This window comes from Letharia columbiana, assembly GCF_014066305.1.
Source record: "Letharia columbiana isolate WasteWater2 chromosome Unknown Sc0000002_s0, whole genome shotgun sequence".
NCBI classification, from domain to species: Eukaryota; Fungi; Ascomycota; class Lecanoromycetes; order Lecanorales; family Parmeliaceae; genus Letharia; species Letharia columbiana.
The window spans coordinates 66,705-80,687 of NW_023501038.1; the positions used below are offsets into that span (position 1 = coordinate 66,705).

The window sequence follows — 13,983 nt, forward strand, 5'->3', positions numbered from 1 at the left end:
TATAAATATAATAAGAGCTAAATTTATATCTAGCCTCTATTAGAGATATTTAATAATTATATTTTTATTAATAACTTCGACGTTATATAGATAATTAATTTTTTTTATTAAGTATTAACTTAGCGTAATAAAAAAATTATTAAATTAAAACTTTATCTTTTTCGTTTTTTTTAGAGATTTAAAATAATTTAGTCGATACTCTTAGAGAAGTTTATTTTTCTATATTATTAGACTATAATTTATCTTCTAGCGAACTTTTATAAAGAGATTATTATATTATTCTAAAATATCTTTTTTTAGATATATTAAAAGTATTTAAAGAATAAGAGCGTTATTTTTTAATTTTACGATATATTAAAAATAACGAATAAAGAAGATCGCGGAGTATTTTTAAGAATTAAATATTATAATATTTCTTAGATAAAGCTTCGAAGTTTTTTATTAATTCGAAGATTTCTAATAGTTTAAATACTTATATAATTAAAAATTATTTTAAGAATTTTTATATTCTCGAGAGAGGCGATTATTTCGAGTATATAAATAATTATATTCTTAAAATAAATAATTATTTTAATTCTAATAATAGCTCGAAATTAATTTTAAGCGATAATTTTCTTTAGAAATAAATTTAGATCTAAGATCGAGATTACGACTTTAACGAAGCTTTATATTTTATTAAATAACTCTTATTTATAAATAGATTAACTTATTCTTAATTATTAAGCGATTAAACTCCTTTAATTATCGATAAAATTCTTAAATAAATTTTTAAAATTTCGAATTTCGACGAATTTCTAGAAGAAGATTTAGACGGATTTTTAGATTTTTCGATTTTATATTCTAGCGAGATAAAAAGATAATAATTTAAAAAATTAATTAATATTAAGATAAGAGACTAATAGCTAGAGAGTTTATTAAATTTATAAATCTTTCGAGTATATATCTAATTAAATCTTTTTTAATCTCTTAATTATATAGATTTAAATAATTTATTTTTTAATCTTAATAATTTTTAATAATTTCTATCTTTCGAGCGCGAAGTATTAAAAAGAATATTCTATTAAAAAGAGTTAATACTTATAAAGATAGCCTCTAATATCGCTATAAAAAGTCTTAAAATTAAAAATAATTATTCGATATCGAGAATAAATAATAATTAATAATTTTATCTATAAGTTCTAGAGATAGATCGAGAGTATTTAATTCTCTTAGTTTTTTTCTTATTATATTAAGCTAAGTCTAAAAATCTTTTTAATTACTTAATATATATTAGATTAACTTTTAATTTAAAAGCTATTAATTAACTTTAAATTAATAAAACTTCTTTTTAATCTTTAATAGAAGTTAATAAATAGCGCGGATAATATTTATATTAATATTAATTAAAGATTTATATAAAAAAGATAACTCGTAGCCTAGCTTCTTTCTAACTAATCTATTAATAATTATTAAAATAATTATATAATCTCGTTAATAGATATTTTTAGAATATTATAAATTTCTTAAATTTTTTTAAATCTCGATTAACTCTTCGATTTAATTAATTATATAATCTATAATATTTAAATATATTATTAAATATTTTTCTATAACTCTAGAAGATTCGATAAATACGAAGTTATTAAGATTTATATTAAAATAATTTCTAAAATTAAAAAAATTATTTCTTTTAATTTTAATAAGTTCTTTTATTCTTATTAAGAATAAGATCGATATTAATAAAACTTCTAGGGTTACTCTCGTAAATAAAAGTAATTTTAGAAGATTCTAAATTTAATTAATATCTTATTTAAAGAAGTATAAGATTAATCGAAAATCTTTTAAATCTTTTATTTAAAAAATAAGCTAGTTAAAATATTAATAATCTATATATAATCGAGGGGATTTAAAATTATTTTTAATAAGATATCTAATAATATAAATATTGGCGAGATTAATAAGATTCGAGTTCTCTTAAAATAACTTTATATTTAGAAATTTATATAATTAAAATAATAGTTTTAAAATTTTATTAATTATCTATATATTTAAAGCTAGCTTAATTAAAGCTTTAATAAATTAATATATATCTTTTTAAACTTCTTAATACGATATAATTATATCTAGAAGTTAATAAAAAATAATTTTAAATAGCGAAGTTTAAAATAATAGAATAAATATAAACGAAAGTAATTAATGCACTTCGAAATTTCTTAAAGTTTTTTTATCGATTAGTTTACTATTAAAATAATCTTAATTTAAGATAATAGTTAAATATATTATCTTTAAATCGAATATTAATATTATTATTAGATATTATATTATAAATATAAATATAATATTTTAATATAAAGATATAATATTCTTCTAAGAAAAGCTATAGCTAAAATATCGAGTATTAAGCTATATTAAGCGCTAAGCTATATTAAGCTATATTAAGTCGTAATATTAATAGATATAGTTATAACTATAATATCTTTTAAATATATTCGCGAAACTTATAATGAGAACTTATATTTTTTAATAAATATCGTTTTTATAATACGATATCGATAATAATATTAAAAGATTTCTTAAATCTTAAAATAAGTAATTAACTTTATTTCGAGATATTAAAATTTAAATTACTATACTTTATAAGACGTTTCTTAATATTCGAAAATTCTATAATTTACTATTTAAGAGCGATATCTTATAGATATATTTAAAGAAATTCTCGAATAAATAATTTTTTAATAATAATAAAATTCGTAACTCGCTTAACGAATAGATATATATTTTAAAAATATATTTTCTTATTAATAGACTCGATTAATAACTCTATATTAATAAATTTTCCGTTATAATTAGAATTAAAGAATCTTAATTCGTCGAGATTTTATCTAAGCTAACTTTCGATTTCTACTTCGATAATAAAATTATTATTTTTTAAGAGTTTTAAAGGTTTTAAAGATTCTAATAATAAGTTAAAACTTTAAATTATTATATTAATAGTATTAATAATAAAGGGAAGTAATATACGTATACCTTCTTTTTATATATATACACCCTCTTTTGATATATATACACCCCCCCAAATCCGATTAGCTTCCGCGCGGCCGCTAGCCGCATAAGGTATAAACCTCGCACATAGCTTCCTAGGGAATATTGCCGAGACTCTTGGTGGTAGCAAGGCAAGCCTTCCCAGATCTCTCCTGATAAAGTCTAAAAGATCAGACGGTTTCAAATCGTCGAATGGTGAGGTCTTTGGATTGTTGATTGGCTGGCTACCCTCTCTCGTTGCTACTAGAAATACGCCTATCGTACTCGAATATCCACTACCTATTGGCCACCTGGCCTTCCTACAGCAAACATGGTCTCGTTACCCTGCATGTAGGCTGGCGTATCACGTCCACCTCGCTATCGACTACCTCGCTGTCGACTACCTCGCTGTCCGCCTCGTGTAGCCCCACCTCTTTCGGCCCTACTCCATACCTTATGCGGCTAGCGGCCGCGCGGAAGCTAATCGGATTTGGAGGGGGTGTACATGTATCAAAAGGAGATGTACATGTATAAAAAGGAGGTGTACGTATATTACATTCCATAATAAAATCTTATAGCTATTACGAGATTATCTACTAAGTTATATTTAATAAAAATTTCGAATTAATTAAAATACTATAAATTTCTTCTTCTACGAAAGTTACTCTAGTAAAAAAATTAATACTTTTTAAGAAATCCGAAGTTATTAATAATATAATTATTAGAGAATTATAAAAAATCGTTTCTATAGAAGAAGAATCTCTACTTCTAAGATATTACGTAATCTTTAACTTACTTCGAAGATTATAAATTTAATTATTAAATACTTTAATAGCTTTACGAAAGATAAATAGATCTATTAAATAATTATATAAGAAGATGTGAGGATAGTTCGGCTATTACTAGATTATAGGCCAAAAGAATCGAGGATATCGCGCTTTATAGTCGATACGCTCTATTTGACTCTATAAGAGCCTACTATACCCTCGCTATAGACTATTAGAGCGATTACGCTCTAATAACTATCCCCTCCCTTAAGGCCGCGTTCTCGCGACTCTAAAAAGAATTAATTTAAGGGCTTTGCCCTGATTAGCGACTCTCGTAGAGTCGACTTAAGGCGTAGTACGCCCTAAGTCGACTTTAATAACTTTATAAAAAATAAATAAATCTATTAAATAATTATATAAGAAGATAGAAGATTTTATTAAAGACGTTTTTATTTATTTTAATAGTCTTAATACTAATCTTAATTCTAAATTTGAATAATTATTAATAATATAGTCGATAGTATAATTAATAATCTTAAAAATCTTATATTAATAAGTTCGATTTATAATTAGAAGAAATTTATAAATTTAATAATTAATATTAATAAGATCTTTAGCTAATTAAAAAGTTAACTTAAATTTTAATAATCGATAATATTAATATAGCTACTTAAAAAGCTCGAGAATTAAAATTAAAATTTCTTTAAAGATCTTTTTAAAAGATATAGTTTAAAAATTTAAACTTTCTCGAAAGATATAGCTTAAAAATTCGAGATTTTAAAAAAAGTTAAAAAAAAGTTTTTTAATATAACGTAATTATTAGAAATAAGAAAGTATAATATCTATAAATTTTACTTTTATAACTTAATAATAATATATCTAATTAAAGACTAGTAGTATTAATAAAGTAATTTAACTTTATAGAAAGTCTATTACTATAGCGAGATAGAAGCTTTAATTAATTAAAGAAATAGATTTAATAAAATTAGTTTCTTAATTACATTTATTAAAAATATATAATTATTAAATAAAAAAAGTAAGTATAATAAGTAAGTAAATTAATACTTATTTATACTTAACTTAATCTTATTATTATTAATATTAGTATATTAGTATATATAAAAGAATAAGATAGAGCTAAGCTTAAAAACCTTGAATTTATATATATAGTTAATTATTAATTCGAGTTCGCTACGCTCTTTAATTAGATCGACTAAGTTATTATAAATAAATAAATTAGCGTCCGTAACTATTAAAATCTCGCCCTTCTACACCTCCCTTATTAAAAAAATAGATATATATTATTAACACATAGAATTACTTTTTTATTTTCTATTAAAATTTTGAGATTTTTTTTTAAATTTTGAAACGCTATTTGTGCTTTCCGAATTTTTAAGAATTCTGAAATTTAGTCTTATAATTATTAAAGCGCAAGGAATTCAAATATCGCTCATCAAAGTTCGCTTACTAAAGATCGCTTATCTACTTACTCGATAGCTCTAATTAAAAAAATGATTATAAATTTAATTTATAGGCCTTTACTCGTATAAAAGAATAAGATAGAATTAAGCTTAAAAATCTTAAATTTATATATACAGCCAATTATAAATTTAGAGTTACTACGCTCTTTAATTAGATCGACTAAGTTATCGCGAGTAAATAAATTAGCATCCGCAATTATTAAAAAATTAGATATACGTTATTTACAATAGGAATAACTTTTTTATTTTCTATTAAAATTTTAAGATTTTTTTTTTAAAAATCTTGAAGCGCTATTTACGCTTTTCGAATTTTTAAGAATTTTTAGATTTAGTCTTATAATTAATTATTAAAGCGTAAGGAATTCAAATATCGCTTATTAAAGTTCGCTCGATAGCCGAATAGCCCTAATTAAAAAATAGGTACATATTATTTGATTTTAGAATAACTTTTTTGTTTTCTATTAAAATTTTAAGATTTTTTTTCTAAAATTATAGAACGAAATGTGAGCTTTTAGATAAAAAAAGAATTACTAAATTTAGTCTTATAGATATTTAAAGGTAACGAATTTAAATATCGTCTATTAAAAGTTCGCTTATCAAATTTACTCGAGTACTCGATAGCTCTAATTAAAAAAAATGATTATGAATTTAATTTATAGGCCTTTACTCGTAAAAGTATATTATAATAACTAATATAGAGGTAAATTAATTAATTATCTAGCTACTGCTAAGAGAATCTACTTACTAATATACTTATATATTAAGTTTATATTAAGTCTCGTCTATTAAGACTATATTAAGCCTTAGCCTTATAAGATTAAATTTCATATTAGAAGTATCTTTTACTAATATTCTTTTACTCGAAATTCTTTACTTTTATAATATATTTAATTATAGTCTTATACTCTAAACGACGTTTTAATATATTTTTCTCTTATTTACGATTTATCTAGTCTAGAAATATTATATTATTATTATTAAGTATAGTAATACTAATAAAAGAAGTTTAAGAGATATTTATCTATCGAAGAGCGAAGATAATATTATTATCTATCTAAGAATAATAATAATTTATATAAAAGTTATTTAGAATCTTTATTAATTAACGAGATAGTAAAATAGTTAAGAATCTTATTTATATATAAAGATACGAGTAAAGGCCTATGAATTAAATTCATAATCATTTTTTTGATTAGGGCTATCGAGTAAGTAGGTGAGCGATCTTTGATGAGCGAACTTTAGTGAGCGATATTTGAATTCCTTGCGCTTTAATAATTATAGGACAAATTTTCAGAATTCTTAAAAATTCGGAAAGCACAAATAGCGTTTCAAAATTTTAAAAAAAAAATCTCAAAATTTTAATAGAAAACAAAAAAGTTATTCCTATTGTGAATAACGTACACCTATTTTTTGATGAGGGAGGCGCGGGAGGGAGAGATTTTGATGGTTGCGGACGCTAATTTATTTACCCGCGATGACTTAGCCGGTCTAACCAAAAAGCGTAGTGACCCTAAATTGATGATTGGCTGCACATACAAATTCAAGGTTTTCAAGCTCAGCCCTACCTTATTCTTTTATATATACTAATTAGTTATAATAATTATAATTACGATAATAATTAAGAATAGTATTTTCTTCTCTTAAAATATAGTATAGATATAATTTAATATTAAACTACGAAGAAACGAGATAGTCTAATTAGTAAATACTTTCGCGTCGAATTATTAAGATAATAGACTTCTCGATTATACGAGTAAGATTTAGAGATTAAATTTTTTAAGAGAAAAATAAGTTATAAGAATAAAAGTAGGCAGCTACTACGCGTACAGCCCCTACTCAGTAGGCGTACAGCCCCTATCTACTAGGCGTACAGCCCCCCTAATCGGGTTAGCGGCCGCACGGAAGCTAACAAAATCTAACCGAAAATGGTAAAGAACCCGCATCTAGTCTCTGCCGAATGCCTTCACAGTAGGATATGGTAGTAGAACCAACTCCCACCCCACCGCCCGCCTACATCCCTCGCTCAATAGGCAAGGATCAGAGCGCATACCTACACCTACCTCTACACCTACCTCTACACCTACCTCTACACCTACCTCTACACTGCAAGCGTCACAGCGGGGGGGTTTGCGACCGCTGTAGCAGCCACCCCGACGACTAGGCATTACACGAGGAGGGCGGCGAGGTGGGCGGGCTGGACAGGCTACAAGAGAAGGACAGCGAGGTGGTACTACACAGGCCTACATGCAGGGTAATGAGGCTATGTTCAATACGTTTCAGATGTAGGAAGATCAGCTGGCCGATAGGTAGTGGACATTTGAGTATGATGGGCGTATTTTTAGTAGCAAGCAGAGAGGGTAGTTAGCCAATTAGCTATCGCCATAGAGAAATTATTCAAAAACCTCACTAATCGACGAATTGAAACCGTCCGATGAGAGACATAGGGAGGCTTGCCCTGCTACCACCAAGCATCTCCGCAAGAATCTCGAAGAGACTAGATGCGGGTTCTTTACCATTTTCGGTTAGTGTCCGTTAGCTTATGCGGGTTTTTTACTATTTTCGGTTAGTGTCCGTTAGCTTCCGCGCGGCCGCTAACCCGATTAGGGGGGCTGTACGCCTAGTAGATAGGGGCTGTACGCCTACTGAGTAGGGGCTATACGCCTAGTAGACAGGGGCTATACGCGTAGTAGCTGCCTAAAAGTACTTAGAGTAAATTAATAATAAACTTATTTATATTATTTATTAAACTATAAGCTATATAGCTAAAATAAGTATTTAATATATTTAATAAAAGTCTTAAATACTCGCGAATTCTTTTTTTCTCTTTTTTTTTAAAATTATTAATTTATCTAGTAACTAATCTATTTATTCTTATAATTATACTTTTAAATCTTATAATTATATAGCTATTACGTAGTTTATTAAAAAGAGATCTTACTATCTTATAGTTTCGAAAGGTTATATCTCGAAGAAACCTCTCTTAATTCAAAAACCTATTAACGTAATTAGAGCTAAGATCTATTAAACTCTACGGTGCGAAATCTAATTAGGCAACTATGTATTTGAATTACTATTTCATAACATAAAACAGTGATTTAATTTGGAGGTGATCGACGACGCTAAGTATTACCCTGTATGGTTAGCCTATTAAATTATTACCTTTTTCGTTTTAAATTATTCTTTCACATTGCTAAACCTGTCTCCGTAATCCTTGTGTCAACCAAATGTAATTACGCCTGCGAAGACTTTTGACCGTCTGGCCACTGAATCCCTGAATTGAACAAGCAAAAGCGCACACTGGGGTGGCTGGCAGCATCTAGCCTTCGATCGTCTCATGCAGACTCGAGACCCGTAGTCTCCCTCTATCTTGTACCGCACTCTTCTGCTCTGTTCGTGGGATTCAAACCCCGCTCCAGCGCAACCTTTTTTCTTAAAGCCAATTCTTGCTCTAGGATATCAATCTGATTGTTCAGATAGAGGTATCTTACCGCTGAGGTATTGTTGCTTTGAATCTCCATATCAGTTCCCCCATTCAAGGCTCGCCGCTCGCGTAGCTCGTTCGTCTCCAATTCGAACTTTCGCTTCTTCTTTCGCAATTCTTTGAATTCCTCAAATTCCGAATCTCCGCCAAAGCACAAGCCAAAACCGCCACAGTAACAGATATGCTCGGCGGGGCAGTAGATGCTTTGACCTGTGAATAGGAATTGCCATGAGTATTCCCAGATTCTTCCCGATACATAGTCACTCAATGGGGTCCTAGTGATCCAGTCCCGGTAGTAAACATAGCGGCTGAGAGGTATCGCGAGGACACGCTCCTTTGATAAGGCAAATTGCGCGCAGCACGTTTGACCTAGGGCAGCGGGAAGAGGGTCCGAAGGGAAAAGCTCACTCCAGCTTTTTGATAGTACAACTTCTTCTTGCTTCTCGAGACTTTCTCGTGGGTTGCCAGGATGAAGCCACTCCGGGCAGCCTGGCGACCACTGACATCGCATGTTCACATATCCCTCCCTGGTGACATAATCACTGTTTAGCCTTCGGACCATCTCAGCTGCGTCGTAGGCTAAAAGGGCATTGTTGTGGTGCGTCCAACGATGCGCATGCATGAATATGAGAATGTCAGGTAGGGCGTCGTAGTGGTTGATGATGTACGATAAGTATATCATAACTTCATGTCCTTTGTTTTTGGGTGGATGCATCACCGCCAATGGGTCGTTCGCGGTGTAGACTGCTGCGTCAACATTTGGCAACTCGTCTGAGACCCATGAAATGTTATCACTCTGAAGCCGGGGGATGACCATGGCACGACTGTATGTTGAGCCTAAAGGTTTAGGGACTCCAGGATGGAAGTCGGACGATGGTGAAGTGGCAGCTGAATCCAGTGAGTCTCGTGTTTCAGAGATGGATCCATTACGGCCAGGAAGTGACCAAGCCGACGCATCAAGGAATAATTCCTCGTGCTTTCCCACCCGGTGTTTGCCGAGAGTAGATACTTCTGTGTTGAGTTTGTTCAGAGAGGAAAAGAGGACGATGATTGCAGCAGTAGAGATCAACTGGATCAGTTTCCTCAAAGCAGACATTACCAAGAGTCGTGGAGGACGAATTAAGAGCGATTCACTACTGGCTGCATGGACATTAGCTAACTGAAACACAACAGGAGGCCACTTTGATGCCAGTGTTTCTTACAACACGGGCGTGGGGCAAACCAATAAGTAGGGAAGAAGTACCGGTCGAGTCCGTGTTTGCATCACAAAGTTTCAGTGGAAGTTGGAGAAGGAGCCATCGTGAATCAGATTTGCGAGTCTATATTGGTTGGCAGATACCGTGGACATGAGGATCGCCGAAGGGGCCTGGCAGCAACACTGCATTCTCAAAGCATGCACATTATGAGGAAATTCAGATGGACGACAGCAACAGTCTTGTTTACTGCTTGAAAGTATTCGTGGCCTTACAATCACAATTTGCACGATATCCGCCACTCTGTTCATCTGATAATGGCTATCGTTGAGCAACCCTGAGAGCATGTAGATATCTGCATTGATTCAGCTTCAGATCGTACTGAGCAAATTTATCTTTTGCGACAACTCCAATCATGATTGCCAAGACACTTGCCATGTGATCATAAGCCCTCAAAGAATTGAATAGCCTCTATTCCTGGCTAAGCTTGCTCGCTTTGCTTCTTGAAGGCCATTCTCATGCGCTTTGAGTTCTTCCTCGGTCATCTTACGATAGGCCTTGAATAGACTACCTGTTGATGAAACGATTTAGACTCCTATCGCCGTGCTAAGCGCTAAGTATTGGAAAGCAGAGAGTCAGTACTGTAGCCGAAGAAGGCTGAGATCCGCGATGATAGGCTTTCAGTGCTGTGGATACAGATACACGTTCCAGGCAAGAGTGGCCCGGCACCAAAGACATCGAGATACTGTATTCACAGCATCTATTGGAGGCAGGAGAACGGAGTACTTGTCGCGCGATGGCCTGGCGCTTCTATATTAGAACCGAATTTGGCGAAGTAGACCTGACAGAGCTGCTATGGGCGCCGTTGTTTGTACTCTGATGAGCTCTGGGATGATCATTTTGCAACGAGCTCACACCACTCGCACGGCCTGCAATAGACTCTCCGCTGCTTCCCATGCGTTCATGACCGTCGTAAATTCTACCACGATGAGGTGCAACTGGGGGAGCCTGCTTCCATCTCCTACTTAGCTCTTGATCGTCGTCGACAAGTACCACCATCCAGACGCCAATTAGGCTATTGCTGCCTAACAAAGGAGTGCAGTGAATCCATCGATTTCTTCCATCTTCGTCTGCTTTGGTAACCCAGCGCACCTTTGCTGTTACACCTCGACCTTCTGCTAGAGCAGCAGACAGCTCCTCGCGGACTCGTGTAGAGCCACCAATCTTGTCCAGGAAAGGAGACTGGAGGATTCCTGGCACCCGCAACGTCGGCGAAGCAAACAAAATACGGAAAGATGGATGAGGCCTGACAAGTAGATACTAAATCCTGTTAGTCGACTTCATTGCCTTTAGAAGCAGTTTGCGAACGCATACATTCTGGTAGATGCCGCTTAGCTTGCCACTCTGGCGGCTACTGAGATCGAATATCTGACTGTCATCTGCAGATGGCTCCTGCAAGAGCAACCGTGGCATATGGGGCGCGCCATTACGTGGCTTGTCTACCTCCTCTTCTTGATACTCTCGGTGCATCCTTCCGCCGAACTTCCTCACGGTTTCAAGCTCGGCCATGTTCAGCATCTCGCTCAAGTCCTGGAAGTCGTCCTTGGCCTCCTGCTGGCCGTCGAAATTTTCTCCATTAGTATCTTTGTGCTCAGCCTGCTCTCGAACAACAAGCTGCTGAAGAGATTCCAAGTCTGTGCAATCTTTGACCAGTCCACTGACATCGACCTGAGCCCCTATAAAATATCGGATTTTTCCTCGGCTATCGCAAAGGGGCGCGATCATGAGCATATTCATGAAAGGTGAACCATCACGTCGACTATTGTCACGTTAGCAGCGAGACACCTTTGAGGAATGCGGACTAGTCACTAATTGAGAAAAACCTCGCAGTGCTCCCTGCCAGCTCTGGTCGCGTCTCCAAGCCTTCGTCCACTGCCAGGTTCTGTCTTCGGACCTTGAAGAAAACGACAGTTTCGCCCAATAGCATAGTTCATACCATATTGGGTGGTGCGATGAAATTCTGATGTATAGAGTTAACGCTGTTGAAAATTGAGAGCATGCGGGCAGGCATACCCTCAGAAGCAAAAACAATCGGATTGTCCGGTCTAGAAGGATCTGTCAGGCAAAATACTTCCGCCAAACCTTCGGACGCTTCACGCAGATGTGGAGCCAGCGTCCCTGTGATTCTTCGGGAAATGCTCTGGCTAACTACTTGCACATAGACATGTGTGATAAAGGCTGGGAGGTCCTCGTGGGTCAATACCGTAAACGCAGAGGCGGCTTTGTTTTCAAGTTCGCGGTTGGTAGTTGGATTGGCGAGTTCGGACGTGAAGTCATAATTTGGTATTGGGCTCAGAGCTTCGGCTATAGCGTTGGCATATCTGATGGCTTTCAGCGCTTTGAGTGCATCGAGATAGTATATTAAGATTGGCACCGATTGGGGTCGATGTGTGCTCAGGAAGGCAGTGAACCTTAAGAGAGAGGATGGGTTGGCGAATATTATCTCCAGGTGAGCACGCGAGAAAAGTTGCTCCGAACGTGCTTCTAAGGAAAAGGCCTGACGACCTTCTTCTGCTGGCGCAACAAGGTCGAACGAGCCTGCGGGGTCTCCAGTCAATGGCTCCATTGGGTCTGACCTGTCGAGTGCTGAGTGTGCCTGTAGCGCTGGTAACTCTAATGAAGTTGCCTGTGTCTCATAGGTTTCATCGGAAGACATTCTTGAGACTGGTGATGCGCTGCGAGATGTATTATGCCCTGTCGGACGGTGACGGTCTGGCAGATGAGCGCCTTTCTGATCGCTGTGGATGAAAGTCAGCTCATGAATTTCGCAAGCATGAAGTACTCGGGAGTCAAACCTCAATGGCTCCTGCGAATATATAGAGGGAGGAAAGTTAGTGGGCATAGGAGACGAGGCATCAAATCTTGCTCTTGCAATTGTGTTTGGGTTGCCGGTGTTTGAGCGTCTTGTGGGGAACTCCTGGAAGTCTTGTGCCCCGATTGGAGGGAAGATCTTCTGGTAGGCGCCATTTCTTTGACCGTGATGGCCATGGTTGATACTGCTTTCGAGTGAAATTTGCTGTCGCCCATCAACCTGGCGCATCGCTTGCTGAGACGGATGCTGTCGTATGGGCATGTGAGCGGATGGCATTCTTTAACGAGAACAATGTCAAGGGTAACTTATAGGAGAAGGATGGGAGGGCAAAGAGGGAAGAAAGTGAACAGTTGTTCGGGGAGGGTTGATGTGATTGGGACATAATTGGCGTGGTGTGCATGGAGGGAGGGTTCTTTCACTACCATTATGGACCCGAGATTGACTTTACTAGACAGCATTCATCTGCGGCGATCCTCGGTCACCAGGGGATGCGAGCCGAAAACTGACAGTCCAAAAGGGGGATGTTTTGGTAGCTGCGTTGGGCGTAATGCATGTAGCGGTCATGATTAGGTTTGTAAAGTTAACTCATTCTTTTGCAAAAGTCGATTTGCTAGCCCCGTTGCGGGCTCTAACCGTGGGCGGGCTGTTATAGGAGAGATGGGGGCGTTAAGGATCCATATCGCAAGGCTTTATCTGCCTTCTGGATTGCCGATATACGAGTTTTATTGGTGGTGGCAGTTGAGAGTCTTTACTCTTTTTAACCCACCTCCCTCCCCGCAGGCTTTATCGAATTCCGTCCATTTGCCTTCTTGATTACTATTCGAGGACATTGTGATTGCAGCGAAATCTGCAGGCTTATACGGATGGAGGAGCAGTCGTAACTCCCTTTTCCACAAAGATTTCTTCGTCACTCATTATCGCTAGAGCATACTGCCGGGCTTTCTTACCTCTTGAACTACGGGCTGGAGGATTTGCTTTGCGCTGTACATACCACGTAATCGTGCGTCGTTCTCGACAACGCTTCTCCTAACAATCTCTCCCTGTCTCTTTAGCATTCCTTTCCCTATTCTTGGGGTCTCGATCTCGGATGGTCACGGCCAGTCTGAATGAGAGCAAGGCAAGTGAACACAGCCACCTCTCTGCTTGCTCCTCAACGAAAATTGTCCTCTACCTTGGCAATGAGAAGCAT

General features: G+C 35.0%; 2 protein-coding genes across 2 annotated transcripts; both read right to left on the reverse strand.

The window, feature by feature from the left end:
- Nucleotides 1-8,610: 8,610 nt before the first annotated feature.
- HO173_001078 (uncharacterized protein) lies at nt 8,611-9,825 on the reverse strand (the record flags this gene model as incomplete). The annotated part of the gene is made up of 1 exon (XM_037303024.1): nt 8,611-9,825. One exon carries the CDS (start codon nt 9,823-9,825, stop codon nt 8,611-8,613), a length of 1,215 nt encoding a protein of 404 aa, XP_037169671.1.
- A 907-nt stretch (nt 9,826-10,732) lies between these two features.
- HO173_001079 (uncharacterized protein) lies at nt 10,733-13,219 on the reverse strand (the record flags this gene model as incomplete). Its single annotated transcript, XM_037303025.1, has 6 exons — nt 10,733-11,242; nt 11,297-11,741; nt 11,792-11,942; nt 11,996-12,720; nt 12,778-13,040; nt 13,217-13,219. The coding sequence occupies 6 exons, from the start codon at nt 13,217-13,219 to the stop codon at nt 10,733-10,735; spliced, it is 2,097 nt and encodes a 698-aa protein (XP_037169672.1).
- Nucleotides 13,220-13,983: the final 764 nt, after the last annotated feature.